Source organism: Phaethon lepturus, unplaced genomic scaffold (assembly GCF_000687285.1).
Source record: "Phaethon lepturus isolate BGI_N335 unplaced genomic scaffold, ASM68728v1 scaffold17793, whole genome shotgun sequence".
NCBI lineage: Eukaryota > Metazoa > Chordata > Aves > Phaethontiformes > Phaethontidae > Phaethon > Phaethon lepturus.
In genome coordinates this window covers 29,623-47,728 of record NW_010529906.1, presented here as the reverse complement: position 1 = coordinate 47,728, position 18,106 = coordinate 29,623, and the positions used below count along the sequence as shown (strand labels likewise).

Sequence of the window (18,106 nt, the reverse complement as noted above, 5' to 3'; positions counted from 1 at the left end):
TCCCTACATAACTCCCACTTTTAAACTGTACGAGTCTGCATCTGCCTCAGACATTCACTCTCCCAAAGTACCTACTCCCATAGATGTCAGGAGACAGACTCTGCAGACAGAAATAAAGTGCCTCTTGCAGATGCTAACTCAAGTTGATCAGTAACAAGTAAGTCACAACTTCTACCTCCAGCCCCAATAACTGCAAAACAGTGTAAGCAATTCAAGGGGGTGCAGTCATCTGCAAGCCTCAGCATCGTTCAGGCCAGACGCTCAAGCATTAACTCTTCCACAAGGACAGAGCTCTTCATAACAGAGCTGAACCTGGCTAAGAAGAGCCAGGTCAGAGGATCCCTCCCAGCTCACCTGTAGATGTGGAGCGCAAGGCAGTGGGCCTGCCATCTCACAGAGGATGAGTTGGACTCCAGCAAGAAGCAACGCAGGAACTGAATGAGGGTCTCCTTATCAGCAAATTTGTTCAGCTGGTTCACCAGAGCTGTACACAGCTGATCTTCCTGACTGCCTGAACTCTCGCCTAGGGGACATCGGGTGGCAGAAGAAAGACAATTAAGAAAGCCGATGACTGGAGTATCTCCCAGGCAGGACAATTTCCTGTTTTGTAGATCATGGAGCAAGGATAATGGGGACAAATTACTGTGTTTCAGGCAACAAGCAACTTTAATGTTCCTTTATTTTTCCAAAAATATAACCTAGTGCTCCTGACTAACACAGAAGAAAACTGCTGGAAAACTTGGCAGCAAGGACTTGAGAAATGTGCTACACATCCTGATAAAAAGAAAAGGATCAACTATGGGGCAGTGAAAAGACTCACAGAGAATCATCTGACAGAGGAAACCAAAATGGTTCCTTGAAGAAAAGCCAAGAGAGAATTTATGCCCATGACTTTTATAGGAAAGCTTAATTACTTTCCCAGGACTTTGGATATTCATTAAGCAGCATCCCTGGCTCCAACATAGCTTACAAGTCAGACAGAAGAAACAAGTCTTAACATAATCATTGAAGAGCAGAGCTAACTGGGTGTGCATCTCCACAACTTGTTTTAATCCCTATGAACATTTCAACCTCCTACAACCCAGGGTAGGCAAGTTAGGTGGAATCTACTTTGTCACTGGAATAGGTAACTTCCATTAGACAACTTAAAGCCCACTCAAGTTAATAAATACTCACAATGGGTTTGGGATATACGCCGCACCTGATTTAAGCCCCAACTTGTAAGGCATACTGCTTCATCTTTGACCCACTCCAATCTACATACAGTAAAACTGCTCTTCTCTCCTAATTGTTGCAGTAGTCTGCAAGTGCCCTCGCCACAATCCATGACCCTTTCACAACAGTGATATTTAATCACAATAAAAAGCAAGCAGTTCTCTCTAAATAGAAATAAGAAAGGCCAAGAGGAGCAGACTTCATCCCTAAAAACACCACGGATCAGGGCACAGCTGCAGCTCACCATCTCTCTCCTTTTCCTTTTCTTCTTTCTTGCTCTTTTTAGTGGAGGATTTGCTCTGTGTTGCTGGCTGCCCAGACCCCGATGCTGCAGGAGCAGAGGTGGAAGAGGTGCTTGACGATCCAGAGGATGAAGCCATGGACAGCACTTTACTGCCACACAGAGCACAAGACAGCAGCTGCAGGAGAACTGGTGACACTCCTTCATCTACCAGAAAGCTGACTTGAAGGAGGAAATACAGAACCGCTGCAGAGAGAAGAAAATCTTTGAAGGATGAATTTTAAAAAAGCAAGCAAAAAACCCCAGCCTGAAACAAAAACCCTTTGAACATGACAACAGCCATCCCACAAACTCACAGAACCTTCCTATTGCTAAACTACAGAAGCATAACACCTGGGTACACCAAGGTAAAGCGTTTCATCCCAAATTACACACTGGAACAATGGCAGTGCGAGAGTACAGATCTCCTATTCCTGTCCTTCTAGTCATCCATTCACCATATTGCATTCTTTAGCAAAGGAACAGATGCAATTAGAGCCCTGTGATAATTAGTACTCCAAGCAGTTCAGTCCTACTCAAAACTCTCAGCTGTGTCCCCTTCTTCTCTGCTGAGCTTCCCCATCTGAGAAGTCTTGATTCAAACCGAGACACATAACGCATCCCCCCTCTGCTCCCTCAAGTACTCTCTGAGAAAGAACTCACAGTCATCTTTAATGCAGAATTTCTGCCAGTTTACTGTTCGCTGTGTGGCGATCTCTGCACAAGCCTTTAAATGTTCCATCTGAAAGGTACAATGGGACAGGATTAAACACCATGTCAGTATTTCTATTACTGACAGCTTACATAAACGCAACATAGATCTCTTTTCCTAGTAGAGTGGCACACTTTTCCTTACCAAGCTGATCAACGTATCGTACTGCAGGGCAGAGCCTGAACTTGCTGTGACCACACTGGCACGGAGGAAAATGCCTTGCTCTTCTAGGAGCTTTTTGATGCCACGAACATGAGAGTCCAAGGTGTGAAGGTCTCTGAGCTGGCGGTATTTATCCTTTGATCCACAGATAAAGAGCAAAAGCTTGCGGACTTGGCGGCGCACGAATGGAGTCTGCTGGATCATCAGGTACTAGACAAAGAAAAGCCTACAACATCAGCACTGTGAACTCACCAGTAGGCAACCTGCGCCAACAAAAATATGATGTGTTTTCTTACAAAAAGAAAAGATACAGGAGATGCATTAATGAATCTGTCAGCTTTAAGGTAGTGCAAAGTCACCCGTAAAAGCAAGTCACAGGCAGTAGAAACACTGCACAGCAACACTGCAGTACCCTGAGCTATGCCATTACGAAACTGCTCCTGAAAACCATTCTTTGTCATCTATGGCCTCAAATAAAAAGCTAGTCAAACCTAATTAAGAAATCCTTCCCCAAACTTGTGCAAATGTAAGATAACTTGTTATCTCAAGTAGGAAGCTATACAACCAAAGGAAATTAAAAGATATACTCCAAATATCTTACTGATTTCTTTTGTACCATCTCAGAGAAAGTTTTCTATTCGAGTTTTCTGGCAGCAAACACTGAGGTACAGAGAGCAATAGCAATCTTATCTTTCACATATGTTTTCCTATAGATTCCTGTTCAACAGGAATAAAACAAAGCTGAAAGTTAACCTTCAAGGGGGAAGGGGAGGGGAAAAAAAAAAAAAAAAATCAGAGATGGGTCTGAGATCAGTCCTACAAAAGCTCACCTCTCTCCGGAAAGGTAACGTTACTAGAAATTTTCATTAAAACCAGTAGGTGTATCGCGTTCTCACTTACCTCAGACAAAAAGTAAAACCAGGAGTGATCAAAGATGGGAGGTGGGATGCGGGAGTTTGTGTCTGCAATCTTCTTGATCTGATACGGCAGCCGCAGTACCATCTCCGTCAGGAGCTGAGTGTAGGCCTCAAAAACATCTGCAGCATGACCCTAACAGCAAGAGCAATCAATCAGGCTCTGACACTGAACACTCCCAGTGTGGTGTCATGACAAGCTACAGGCGCATTTATTAGTTTTCTAAAAACAAAGCTTTTTTGCACCTTTGCAGGCAGAAGAAACACTCTCAACTGATAAATTAGAACAAGCCAACAAACCTGCATGAGGACTTTAACCAGATGATAACTATTAGGATGCAGTCAGCTAGTCTGTAGTAATAAGGCATTTTAACATATGAGCTTTCAACCTAAGGGACATTCTTACATTTAACTAGGCTTTTTTCACTGCACCTGTCCATGTATCAAAGCCCACCCCCTCTCCAGCAGCGTCTTAGCATAAAGGCACCACGGTGGTTGAACAATTTTAGGATTTAGTGTGGAAATCCCCATCAACTGCTAGGCTTCCTTGCCACAATAAGTAGCAGTGGTTCAGAAATTCTGCCTGCCAAGCAAAAGGAGTCATGCGATGAAGTAGCTTCCCTTCAGAAAGATTAACACTTCAACCAGAAACAGTGACAGCAGCTCCACAGAACTGCTTGGTGTCGGAGTGCATCGATGGATAGAGTGAGCTGGGCTGCTCAGAGATCTCGGAGCAATCCTAGTTTTAACTATGCACTAAAGGAACGGATTTTAATTGCACTACTAAGGGGAAACCAGTTCTGCAAGGATGCTTTTACTTGCTTCTGTGCAGCAGCCGTTTAATGCAGGTCACGTAAAGCTAACAGCATAGGGTAGAACTCACCTTCACATACTGACGGAGGAAAAAAGGGCTCATGTCAGGTGGAGAAGAAGTAGTGTGAGGTTTCAGGAGCTGGCTGGTGGCTACAGGCTCCTCATCATTCTGCTGGCTTTTCCAGTACTCCAGCAAAGACTTCAGCACATGCAGACAGTAGTCAACAGCACCAGAGCTCAATAAGGCAGCAGCAGTGGCACTAGAGATGAGGGAGGAAGACTGAAACAAAGAGCTGGATTACTAAAGCACCTGAGAACCACCATGTCGGAGGAGCAGGGGAGGCTGTGAGAATCAGACAGCAGTTGCTGACAGTATGGATAAAGGGAGCAGGTTTTTAGGAAACTTTACAGGCAGCTTTTAAGTTTGGGGTTTGTTTGAGGTTGGGGTTTTTGTTTTTTTGTGTTTACGAAAAGCAACTCAAATATTCACAGAGACTCTTTTGAACAAGCGCTTAGTAAAGGAAAACAAATAAAATCTCCTCTTAAGTCTAATCTCCCCTCGACACATGTGCCAGAGGCCACTCTGCTATGGATTAGACGACTAGGGCTTTTTTTCCTTCTTCCCCCTCCACCACCCCCCCCCTTTTTTTTTTAAAGTTGGGATTTCTGTCTGTTTATCTGGGATTTGGCCAGTTGGGGGTGAATTCTGGTAGAGAAAGAGTCCCTGTTGCAGATGCCGCTCAGAGGCTCTGCTCCACCCAGGTATTGCTCCACCTGCATTCTGCAAGACGATGAGCTTTGATTTCTGTGGGAAGCTCAAGCGAATAACAAAGGCTGGAGAAAAAGCTACTGTAAATAAAACTATTAAAGCAGGCCTGTAAATCCAAACAAACCCCACAGCTCATAAGCTCATTAAAATTTGATGCAGTTCAGACTAAATTTTTTAACCTCTATGCTTTTTTATTAATCTCCTTCCCACCACACATACTGCTTTTTATGCCTTATTACTGTACCTTTTAGCAACAAATATCTAAGGAATCCTCTTAGCGACTTTTACGTTGACACAGCAGCATATTGCTTTCCAATAATCACATTACAAATCCTCTTTAACCCCTTCAGCACTGGTAAGATGCAAGGAAGAAAATCTGCTAGGCAGTTTTAAACAACATCATTAACGTGCTGCGCTTAGCTCAGTCAGAAACCACGCACAAACAAGTGAATCTAGGTGTCTTTAAATGTTGGTTTCTTCCATTGTGGGTTTCAGCAAAGGTCTTTTTTCAGAAGTGTCAAGTAACATTACAGATTCCTCATGAATTCTTCCAAAGCACTTTTAACTGCTTTTCAGTTTCAGACCAGCTATTTCAGTTAGCAGCTTTTAGACCATCTTTGATGAACAAAAGCCCCCAACCACATCATCCCCCTGACAAAGCGCTTTGAAGAACATACCTCACAAATGGAAGACTTGGATCCTGACTTAGTTCTGGACATGAACACACTAAGCAGCCTCATTACCACCAAGTGCACTTCGTTCACAGGAGAGCGTTCATTTTTCTTAGACACATCCTGCAAGAAGAGAGCTTGCTTGCTGAGTTACGGAGCTGAGCATATTGTCCTAAGCATCTAAATTTCAGTGCTCTGATCCTCATGAAGCATTTCTAATTTAAGCTCAAGCAGTAATACTAAAAATGCAGCACAAATTCCTCAATATAAGGGTAGACAGTGTCCTGGATGCCAGAGAACAGTATTACACAAATGAAAAGGTATATATGACAATCACGCATCACTGATCACGCCTGTTTTAAGAGTTTTCCTGCTCACTTGTGGATGCCAGAACCAGGAAACAGTGAGTGTTACACTCATCTAATTTTCTACCTTATGTGAAGTGAGCCAAGACAAATAAACTGCCTGAACACATCCATACAGCAAGGTGTTTCTATGACTCCTATGCATTTGATCCCTCCACGGGAAGAAGCCCTGTCTAGAAAGAGCAAATCAAAGAGTCTGTGCTCATACCACAGCTTACCTTTTTGTCCATGCACAGTTCTGCAATTAGTTGGGACAGAAGGTTATCTAAAGCTCCCTTGTCTTTCTCATCATCTCCATCTAGGTCTGTTGTGAGCATCAGAATAACCTGGAAATGAAAGTCAGAGAATTAATAGAATGCAGGTTCCATGTTTTCATGATAAATACAGATTATCTTTCACAAGATACGCATCACAGATTTTACCCTGATTGATTTCTGTTCTTTCTCAAATTCTGCCTGCACCATCACACACTAATATGAACATTCAGTATAAACCCAAAAGACCCTCTAAAATACACTGGAGTTAAAGGATTTTTAGCCCTTAGGGCTCATCAGCCAGCTGTAATGCCACACTGAGAAAGGGTACAAGCCTAGCAAAAATCTATGGGTAAGGAATGCTGTGCAACAGATTACTTTACATTTTAGAGATGGACTCACACACTGTGACTGAGAAGGAAGAGAAACGGAAAAGCATGTGCAAACATAAACCCAGCAGTAGTAGCAGTGATCAATTGTTTAATTAAGGCTTAACTCCTGAGCCCTCCTCACTCACCTGCATGTAAGGAATGGCCCGGACTCCTCCAACATTCCTCAGCTGGGGTAAGTTTTGCAGCAGTCTCTCCAGCAACATCAGTCGGACCATGTGCAGCCTGGGAAGTCAGAAGCGAGGAATCAGAAACAAAGGACTTCAGACACATCACAAGAAACATTAGACCCAGCAGGATTACCAACAGAGCACTGCAATTTACCACACAAATTCAGAGCATGAACAAATCCTAAGGTCAGGACAGACAGGAGTGGACTGACTCCCTCAGACTTCACAGCCAAAGGGATGTCAAAGATGCAGAGCAACTCTGACAACGGATGTAGTTCTTCACTTCAGAACTACGCTGCCTACCATGACTATCTGGAGAATTCAATTGTCTAGAAACAGAACTATAAATCAGTTCCAAATTGCACTGTAAAAGTGACTGAGCATCCGTTCCCACAGAATGAAAAACTGCAGGTCTTTCCCAAAGCGCTTAGCACTCTTGCACATACTTTCTTCCCCTAACACTGAATTTCATAGGCTCACAAGCTGTAGATTTTAGTGATTCCTCTGTTTAATACACTCATGCAGGACTTTTTCATCACTTCGGACAGGCAGCAGTTTTGTGGGACACACATTAGGTACGTGTAACACGTTACATGGTGAATGCACAGAGGGAAGCATTTTGCAATGGCAGTTTGCTGTACTCTGTGTTTGCAACTTCCAGTTTTTATTATCCAGAGTCACAAATCATACTTTATGAATTTCAACACCTGTAGTCCACTCCTCTATAAACAATGACACTGCAGACCAGATATGCTATTCTTGAAGAGGAAAGTAAAGCCCCTTGCCTGTTGCTGGTGTGGACATCTCCCTCTGCCTCCCCTTCCCCTTCTGAACCATCTCCCTCTTGCTGGCCTGTGGTAGTGCTGATAGCACCTGTGCTTGAGCTGACGCTGCCTGGTCCGGCAGGGTGGCCCTCGGCTGTCGTGTCCCCATAGGCACTACTACGGCCAGACACTGAAAAAGAAAAAGAAAAAAGGGAAAGACAGTATCAGCACAACTGAACATGCTTCACAGCAGCCAACACAGCTGAACTACACTTTGGAACTATGGTTCTGAGGAGCCGGTGTCTTTGGTTACCTTCATAAAGCTACGAGAGAGTCATTTCTACAGATGCTGCTTAACACCCCCAGCATTCTTTTGTTTGCCAGCCTCATCTTTGCTGCCCAAATTGCATTGGTTCCACAGCAGTAATTTAAACTGAGTCAGAAGATGTGTGTTATATACAGGATGGGCAGCACAGACATAATTTTTTTTTTAAAAGTCTGTGATTAGTTTTACCTGGATATCAGTCCCAAGCAAAAAGGAGAGAAATTAATTCTACCCCATCCAAACTTATCTAGCAGTATAGTGAATCCTGTCAGCCTTGCTGTAGGCTACTGCATTCTGTTACTACAGGCCACCAAAAACTACTGCAGATGCCACACTTTTAGAGAACTACAAAAAATGAGTAAATATGTAGTCTGTACACCACGTTGGCAGTAACCATAAAATGACGCATGGCACAGCCTATTTGGAACCGAGATTTCTTTTTTGCCAGGGATTACCCACCCCCTGTCATTCTGGTAAAGGCCTATTAGAGTAAAAACCAGATGTACAGACACTGGTGAAGCAAGAGATACTCACCACTGTGCTCACCAGCTACGGAGTCCACCGCGCTGCCTCCGCTCTCAGAGCCCACGCTCCCACCATGGTCTGCGGGTGAAGTCCGAAGAGTTGAACCATCTGTTGCAGCTGTGCTGCCCTCATCATCAGATGCTGGAGCTAAGAGAATAAAGAGAGCTGTTACAAGTAAAAACACTGAATTGATATAACTTCAACAGAAATTTTTCAAAAGAAAAGCCAGAAATATTTGTCTTTGGTTTTTGTGCCAATTTTCAACTACAAATAAAAAGGGAACTTAGAAGTGTCCATCAACACATTTAAGCCTCCTAAAAGCAGTGGAGGTGAGATACCCTGAGAAGGAAACCTTCTCATCAAATAGACAATTACACAAGTTACTTGAAGAACAGTGTCTGGTTGTTTATAAAAGCAAAGGAAATACAGTATAGGGTTTATTTTGACTGCTTTATTTTAAGAAGAGGAAACAACTTCCTCAGCAGCTTGTAACAAAAGTCCGTCAATACGCTATCAAGAAACATGAAGCCAGTAGTTTGGTTCTTCAAAACTGTATTTACAAACAAATTTTAAGTGATTATTTAGGCCAAAATCAATAAAGCTTGGTTTCTCGCAGTGAACAGTTACCTGATGCTGTTGTATCTGAGAGTGTTCCGGCATCAAGAGAAGAAGAGCTGGGTGCTTGGCCAGACAGTCCTAAGCTCTGAAGTCCAAGTGCACTACTGCTGCTCCCTGCAAGAAGAAAACAAATTATGAGTATATTTTTATGACAGAATTATGTTAACTCTGGCCTTGTCTATGTATTTCTGCTATCTTTGCTTTGCTTGTGGTGACATCAGCAGCTTCTGCTCTGTCTCCTTCCCAGTTTCCTCATATTCTATTTACCTTTCTGACTGCCAGTAATGCCTACATCTTACCTTGCTGATCTTGTTGCAGGCTCAGGGCAATAGCCAATTCCACCATTGTTTCATCATCTGCATCTGGAGGAATATCCAGCATAGGAGGGAATCCCTCTGCTCCAGCCAGAAGAGCCTCCAGGGGAGAAGGGTTCCCATTATTCACATTTTCAGAAGTCTCCAGAACCATAGATTCAGACTATGGAGAAGAAACACAGTGAGAGCTTTCACCAAACCATCACCAGCTAACAGAGCACTACAAACCGATTCATCAAAACTAAATTAAAGTCAAGTACCTAACATACTTAAACGGCTCCAAGGAGAAGCCCTCTGGACTTACCACCATCTCAAAGTCCCCGTGATCAACTTCGCTTTGCTCCTGGCTTTCTTGTCGGATATGCTCGCCATTTGCTATCCCAGAACTCTGCAGCTTGTCTTCTGCGTCGTCATCATCATCATCATCCTTATCTCCTGAGTTACAAAGGAATAATTCTCAAATGCACTCTTTCTTCACATCGTCACGGACAAGGTAATTAATGTCAGAGAAAAAACCTAAACAGTCCACAGTTTACCCCTCGGTCACTAACAGATCCATGACAACTACAATTCACATCAGTGCTAAAACCATGTCCCTGGGATGGAGATTTGATACCCTAATTTTGGTCTGCACACATCTTTATGATTGATTTATAAAGACTTCAAAATATGCACAGAGATACTAGGGCAGTCTGGATTCCTACTCCCTAGATAAAATAGTCAGATTTCCCTAACACTGAAATGGGAGTATCTCAGAGAAATCTCCTCTTTGAACCCAAGAACATCAAAGAGGTGAATGTTTAAAAAAAAAAAAAAAAAAAGGTTTTTAGGGGGTGAAAAAGAAAGGAAAAAGACTGATTTTTGTCCCATTTAAAAGACTACTTTATTTTCTTGTCTTTTCTGACAAGTAAAGTAGGTCAGGCTCATTTAAAGGCAAAGATGAATGGATCTTGCATACCCATAGGAGTATTGCTCCGAGGGGAGGATGGCAAGGTGACGTGTCTCCGCTTGTTTCTTGGCCTCAGCACCCTGATCAAAGCTTGTTTGCAAGAAAAGCTCACTGCAGGATCCTAGAGGGTTAACAGTCAATCATTAAACTTCTTAAGCTTTAAGTGCTTATTCATAGTATTCGGAAAGATAGCTAAAAATACACTTATGACTCTGTTGGTCAGGATTCACGTAAGACGTACGTCACTGCCTAGCTTCTAAACTCCCTGTTTCTCCCAGCAGCCATAAAGCAATACTTAACATTCCACATGCAGCACATGACAATCATTACTAAAACACAAGGAGAGAGAAAGTTCTCCTTTTATTCGCTTCCAGCTGAATGTTCTTGGCTGCATGCCTCTATTTTCTATCTGCACTATGTATTATCATTCTACCTCTATTTAATTCTCTTCATATTATAAAATCATAGAATCATTTAGGTTGGAAAAGACCTTTAAGATCATTGAGTCCAACTATAAACCTAACACTGCCAAGTCCACCGCTAAACCATGTCCCTAAGCACCACATCTACATGTCTTTTAAATAGCTCCAGGGATGGTGACTCAACCGCTTCCCTAGGCAGCCTCTTCCAACGCTTGACAACCCTTTTGGTGAAGAAATTTTTCCTAATACCCAGTCTATACCTCTTCTGGTGCAATGTTACAGGCTGAAGCAGGGCAGAGCAAGATTACATACCGGGCAAAGTAACATCTGCATGTAGATCTTGGATGCTGTATGGATACAATCCAGTTCACAGGTGCAGTATCCATGGATAATATCCACCAAAGCATTGACTGTGGCTTCAACGTGAGTGAGACCTAAGGAAGAATAAAAGTAGGACTGTAATCAACTATCTTGCCCTTTCAGCACTTGAGTGAAACACTGCAGGAAGCATCTTTTGTTTGTAGACTTCAAGGCACAATGTTAGCACCACAAATATATTGAAGTTTCAATCCAAAATACGCTTAAACACCAGTCTGGTCTGCCTCATGGAATATTGTGCATGCAATATACCAGCACCACCGAATATCCTCTAACACCATCCATGAAGTCAAATGTGAATAAATCAATCATCAGTCCCTTTTTACTAGCACAATACACATACTTCTGAACAAAAGCATTAGAGCAGATATACCTTCAAAAGCATTCACTGCATCATTAACACCTTAAGCCTAGTTTGGAACAAGTCATTTTCTCTGTTTACAAGCTCAAAATAGGCTCCTTCAAAATATGCAAGCTTTACAATAACAAAAGAAGAGCTAGCACACCTGGCAAGCAGGCAGGGGCAAGGAAGGCGTTTTTGGGTTTTGATGCATGTAGCTTCCAGAAGTGGTTGACCAGCTGGGTAATAAATGTGCAGCCATCTCCTTCAGTGTGTTTCTGGGCCTCTTGCACATCTTCATTCTCTGTATAGATTAAGAAACAGTTGTCAGATATATGCAGGGGAAAACATTAACAAGGAGGGTAACACCAAGTTTACTTGAAACGGCTTTTGTTAGAAGTTCTGATGTCCTCATTACAAGGACTATTGCAAGCCTAACAAATGCATCAAATACAGTCCCTGTCACACCGAACCAGATACCCCAAGACATCTTCAGTTATCACAAGAGAAACCTAAAGAAAAATTCAGACGTCTTTACCTGTAGTTTCCAACTGTGGCAGCTTTGATTCCGTATAATGGACCAGATTGTTGGGTCTCATAATAGCAATGGATCGAGCAGTGATGACCAGCCTCTGAAACACTTCAGGATCAAGGTCCTTTCCTTCTTTGGTTGAGGAACTCAAATACTGAATGGCTTTACTTAACAGTGCTTGATCCTGTAAAATGAAAGATAACATAGGCAAAGAAAAACAACAGACAGCAGCACAACAAGGCAACTGCAATACAACTACAGGATCCTGGGGAAATCTGGCACTTGCTGCTTTAAGTCTTGGCCAATGTCATCCAAGAAGGACAATTAATATTGAATTTAGGAATTCAGGAATGTTACAGGAAGAAATCTGGTTTGAGAATGGATCTTCACATTTTCTTCCCCTCAGGCTTAAATGCGGATGGGAAGACCAATGTATAAACATAACCATTCCAGTGGTTAGCAAAAGCTATCTGCAGGCATCTGTGCATTTGCTGCAGTCACGCCAGCACATAGTCTAACCGCTACCTACCCTAGTATTCTCCTATCACCCTAAGCCAGATGCCTGTGGAAATGGAAACCAGAGCTACGCAGTTTGCAAACAAACTTCCTGTGTTTAGAGATCCTGATTTCTCTAGATTAACTGACATTAGTTCCCACCGAAATCTTCAAAAAGCATTTTAACCAGTGAAGTTCTGGTGAAACAAAAGCCATCAAGGCAGGCACCAGGAGTTAAAGGAATATTAGCCAGCAGGTTTACGCTGCATGGACAAAGGGCTTTCTAGGACCGTGCTGCACCTCAACCCTAAACTGGCAAGTTACAGGAGACATTGAAATCCTTGCACCACGTTACCTTGTGGTTATGGTATGCTGAGCGGCTGGTGTGCAAGCTAGCCAAGAGGCTCTTGGTTTGCTGCTGGACGCTGGAAGGAGCTGGCATGGACAGCAGCATAGTAGCCAGTTCCTGAGCTGCCACCTTATTCTTCTCCTGCTCCCAAGAACAGACAAAAAAACATTCTTCAGTGTATTTACCGTTAAGGTGATGCATGAGTCTGATTTCTCAGCGTACCTGCAGCTCCCGCCCCTCCTTGCACCGTGCATACAAGTTTCTGCCTTCCCTTCATACAGTCTTGATAGCTTCCTCAATTTATTACTTCACATTTAAGGAACATTTCATACGTCTACACAAGAAAAGTCCTTTTGAGATTTATGGGCTTCTACTTTGCTGTTTTTGTAAACGAGGTCACTCTACAGCACAAAAATCCCACCAGCAATAAATGCAAATGCCAATTGTCATTCTAAACTAGTTTTGAATGCTTTTCGCTAAGTCAACTTTCAGATCAGTGCTCTGAGCAAAATGGATGCAGCTCTCTCCCGTATCAGGCCCCCAGGGCTGCAGGAGGTGCTGCTGATCTTGCTCCTCCTCCCCCATTTCTGAAAGCTCAAGAATGTATTCAGAAAGTTACTTGCCTTCTCGTTGACTGGTCCTACAGCAAAGCAGCTTTCCAGCGCTTCTAAAGAACTCACTACTAGCCTGAAGGGAGAAAGGAAAGAAGGCTTGAGTACAGCAACCCTTCTCTCTCCTTAGCACTTTGCTTTATGCGGGCTACAGTCATGAGTAGCTCAGAGACAGCTAACGAATGCCAAGTACAAAATCAAAGCATGATAAAACCTGCCACAGGCACCATGCATATCATTTCATTGTGTTACAGACCAGAGTTAAACCTGGCTCACGCTCACAGACAAACTTAGGACTGCTTTAATAATCCACAGCTGAAAGACAGGGGCTTTTCTCTACCAAAGAGGATAAAACATTTCCTTACGCAGCCTGCAGCAGGGATAACTTGGATTGTCTTGACAGTACCAATTCACCATGGCCCACAGACGTACATATGACTGCAGATCAAGGGTTGGTATGACACATGGGAAAAAGCGTAACCGACTTTTCTAAGGGAGCAAGATTCTACTCGCTTGCTATTTTCACACAGGTTGCTCTTTCCAATTTGGAGTCTCAGCGCAAAATATTCCCGGAGGAAAATTAACTTGGAGCACTGGGTATGACCCAAGTGAGAGATGCTGAAATCCAAACTTTTGACAGTGGTAAGGCAGGCTAGTAAAATACTTGCCCCAAGGGAAAACCTTATTTACAACTTGCAGCAAAGTGCTGAATCTCCCTTGCAGCACCGCTTCATGCCTCGCAGTAGAACTACCTGAAACGCCATCTGACACACCAGAAGGAGCAGTGCAAGAATACAGGAAAACGGAGGGAAGCGATAGCATTAAGGGGAGAAATAACAGCGTAGAAGAAACAACAGTTATCTGGTCTGGTGGTGATAAATAACATCACATTCCCCTACCCGCAGCCACCCTCCATAAAGCTAGTAGGGGAATGTAAGTGGGATAAAAAGACGCAAGGAGGGAACAAAGCGAAAAGAGGAGTCTGTCAAACAAGCAACAGTTACGCTGTATACAGCAAAAATCTGCAAACCACCTCATCTTTACATTTCGCTAAACCATCCGCCATGCAATGACCAGAATGTAAAGAAGCAAATGTCATTTGGAAAACAAAAAAACAATCAACAAAAGCCACATCATATGTTCTGTCTCTCTGACACACATTCATTCGTGCAGAGAAAAGGATGGCATACTAACCGGTCCAGGGTGGTTAGGGACTCAGTTTCAGAACTTTGGGGGAGCAAAGAAAAAGGAAAAAAAAAAAAAAAATGTGTAAAGCTCACAGAAAAAGTCCCTAGAACACATTCTAAGCAAAAGGCAAATTAAATGGGGAAGTCAGGAAGCCAGGAGAGCACTATATACATTAAATCTAAGCAAGGTTCTTCCTATCTGGGCAGCAGACACTTGCCTAATAGCAAAACAAATAAAGGAGATCCAGGCCACCTAGCACAGAGAAGCCAAGCACATTGCTTAAAGCACCACTGAAGGTTAAATTTGAAGTACAGATACCAAATTTCTGATAGGAAAGCTGCCTCTTGCCTGCCTTTAGTTGTTCCTACTCAAGAGGCCCTTTATAGGGTAACCATACTGCATTCTGTAACATGTAAGTAAAACTAAAGAGAACAACTTTTTTGGTTCTGAGTTTTTAGAATATAAACCGACTGCTTTGGAAAACCAGAAAGCATGTCTGTGCAGAGAGGGACACCTTGTGGAGATGTCACAGCAGAGGAGGGAAGAAAAAGAGAAATTAAGCACAGGAAAAAATCCCATGAACTATTAGACAAAACATTAAAGCATGGCCAAATAGGTCCTTGAACTGGATGTAACTGCCACTTCAAAGCCCTGAACCTTTACCTGATAATTTCAGTAAGACAAAATTAACCACCATTTACTCACAGCCAAGTAGCATATCCCTTAAAATCCTCGTTTTTCAGCAACTCTAGCTCCTCTCTGATCTGTTTCCCTCCTAGCCTTGCTAGCTTGCCAGGCTTTCTACAACCCGTATGGCACAGCCTGTATGCCCTCAGAGAAAAAACATGACGTGGATATAAAAAAAAGTTCTCTTTCTTCTGTTAAATATACCCTCAGCTCACCCGTGTGGTTTGACACTCAATAGCAATATTGGGGCAGGGATGGAACTAAGACTTTCTCCACCACAGTTAGTTGATCACGAGATATATGGGCTATAAGATAAGTTGGTGAGAACTACTTGCCTAGAACAAGGTCACACACAAAGCCCTCCTCAAAACTGAGCTTTACTTCAGACAGGCCTAAGCTTTGTGAGCTCTAGAGAATGAAGAAGGGCCAGCTTGAAATGAGAAAGTGTACCAAGAAAGCAGAAATCTCTCTTAGCTGTTCAAGACTGCTGTAACAAATGAATTTTGCAAAATAAAGCATGCACGTAGATCTATCCATCCACTCCACCATATAAATCAAGAGTGAGCACAAAGCCCTCCTTTGAAGATAAACACTGACTTTTCAGTTGTTGTTTTGTATGGCAGTGAGAAGAACTCACTAACTCCCTTAAGTTCTCCCAGTTAAGAAAGGCACACAAGTGTACCAAGGTCCCCTCCAGAGCAACTGTATTCCCCACCTTCAAGGGGAAATAAAAGAAAGACTGCAGAGATACCTCTCCAGGACAGTCCCACTGGCAGCAGCAGGGGTAGCTGATTCTGTGTCTCCAGTGCCGTTCCCTTGGTTCAGGTTTGGGGGACAAACGTTGCTCACTGAAGCAGATGGAAAATCTTCAGGGGGCTCATCAGGCCATCCAAACTGCTCTTTGGTTTTGCCATAAATCTTTATGGAATCCATCATTGTGACTCCAGCAGGATCCACAGAAGCCCCAACTGCAGTGATGAGAGAAATTTCTCAAGAACTAACAAAATTGTTTTTTTTAATACAAACAAGCACAGCCTCATAAGGTCAGGACAGCAATTATACTGTGTCACTAATATACACTCACACTGGCAGTTTCATCTCCTTTTCAAGGCCACTTTCCTCTATTATCTCAACACAAAATTATTGAGCTGAGCTATTGCACAGTCATCCACTGCAGCAAGAAACTGGGCCATAAATAAAGTTATTAATTGTTCAGGATCTGCCCCTCAAACTGTTTCTGTAGTCAGGTCAAACAAATGTACTGTGGAAACCCCCCCTACTATGAGGCGAAGCACAGTAGCTTCAACCAACCCAGGCAAAACCAACAGGTAATCAAAGCAAACAATTAACAAAGACTTACTGAAGATAGTTAGTTTTTTGTCAGCCTGCAAGGCTTCCTCACGAGTGAAAGGGAAATCAAACCAACGAGCCCTGGTCATGTTCAGCTGCATGGTGCGGCCAAAGATCTCCAAGTACGAGGGCGCTCTCTCTATCGCTTGTGTGCCAATCTGGATCCGCATGCCTGTCATCACCATCGTGCTGTTATTGTTTGTCACTTCAATGGTGAAACCCCCAGGCTGCAGAAGACAAAACACAGCTCAGCAAGGTGAAGTAAAAAAATTCACTGCTAAGCTAAGAATCTGATGTCTGTACACAGGTGCCTCCACTGTTTATCTAACAGTATCACAGGATTTGTACTGGGTCATTTGAACAATGCAGACTTCGAAGAAAAGGCATGCTGTTATTTCGGACAATAACATCACCTAGAAGCCCAACAGAATCCCCAAATTGCCCCATTTACCTTTGTGTTGGCCACATACATGCCAGTGGAATTGAGCCGGTGCTTTATCTGCTGAGCATTGTAAACCTGCAGCAGGTCATTGCCTCCAAACTCTACATCTGTGAGTTGCTGGTTGTGTTCAAAGAAGTCAATAGGAAAGTTCACTTGGCTAGATGTGCGAGTTGCTGGAAGAGAAGAGAGGTATTTTTGACGAAATACAATCCAACCAGGCAAAGCTATGGTAAAAAAGCTACGGTAAAAAAAGCTACAGAGTGTGCTCGTCTCCTTTGGAAATGCCCATGTGAGCCAGATAGCTATGTATTTTTATATATATCTACGGAAACATTTTACCCAAACTTAGCCAGTACTTAAACCTGAGGTTAACCAGTAATTGTCAGAAGTTAACATCTTGAGTATCTATACGATGCTGAACAATCTCTGCATCTACATTTGCCACTGCTGCCTTGCACAAGTTATGTATGAGAAACCCCTTACTAATAGCAGCTGCCTTGCGCTTGCGAACTGGCTTCATGATGCTGATGACACTGCTAGGCTGGAGAGAGGGCTGGAGCCAGTAGGAGGTATTCTCTACATTGGCCATGTAGATCCTCAGGCTGCCATCTTCACACAGGAGGATCATAGTGGTCCTCTGCTGCTCGTTGCAGGCTGTGTGACGGATTGCCACCATGTCCTGAATCTGCAACGGCAAGCAATGCAGGTCAAGAAAAGGACCTCGCAACTGCTGCTTGAAGAAACAAACTCTTTGCATTAGAAAATCTGCAAAGACTAGAGATCTTGTTGATGGAACAAGAAGAAACCATATTTGAAGGGCGAAAAATACAGAGAACTATGACTAACCTTTGCTTTGGCTGGCAAGGTTTTAATCTCCTGGATGAGAAAGGTGTCCGGCTTCACCATCACCACCAGTGGGACACCTGTGGTTTGCTGAACACAGCACACTAAGCCAGGATGGTTCATCACCTCAGACCACTGACACAGTGCCGGTGAAGTCTTACTCCCACCATTTGAACTGCAAGAGATAAAGGGCAGAATGACATTAATGTAAGAAGCAACAACAAATGAAAACATAAAAAATCAATCACTGTTCAAATCGG

The 18,106-nt window shown here is 43.1% G+C and overlaps 1 protein-coding gene across 1 annotated transcript in view; it reads right to left on the bottom strand.

Annotated features, from left to right (window-relative positions):
* UBR4 (ubiquitin protein ligase E3 component n-recognin 4) overlaps positions 1–18,106 on the bottom strand; it is a gene marked incomplete at its 5' end in the record, with an annotated part of 74,255 nt that overhangs the window by 30,551 nt on the left and 25,598 nt on the right. Inside the window, 25 exon segments of the mRNA XM_010284089.1 lie at positions 355–523; positions 1,460–1,702; positions 2,159–2,237; positions 2,352–2,579; positions 3,270–3,419; positions 4,167–4,376; positions 5,543–5,659; positions 6,120–6,227; positions 6,673–6,769; positions 7,500–7,668; positions 8,338–8,475; positions 8,956–9,060; positions 9,246–9,423; positions 9,565–9,695; positions 10,219–10,330; positions 10,944–11,065; positions 11,516–11,651; positions 11,880–12,065; positions 12,732–12,866; positions 13,349–13,412; positions 15,963–16,179; positions 16,572–16,788; positions 17,013–17,176; positions 17,487–17,688; positions 17,850–18,021. Of these exon segments, the coding sequence (XP_010282391.1) occupies positions 355–523; positions 1,460–1,702; positions 2,159–2,237; positions 2,352–2,579; positions 3,270–3,419; positions 4,167–4,376; positions 5,543–5,659; positions 6,120–6,227; positions 6,673–6,769; positions 7,500–7,668; positions 8,338–8,475; positions 8,956–9,060; positions 9,246–9,423; positions 9,565–9,695; positions 10,219–10,330; positions 10,944–11,065; positions 11,516–11,651; positions 11,880–12,065; positions 12,732–12,866; positions 13,349–13,412; positions 15,963–16,179; positions 16,572–16,788; positions 17,013–17,176; positions 17,487–17,688; positions 17,850–18,021 (3,849 nt within the window).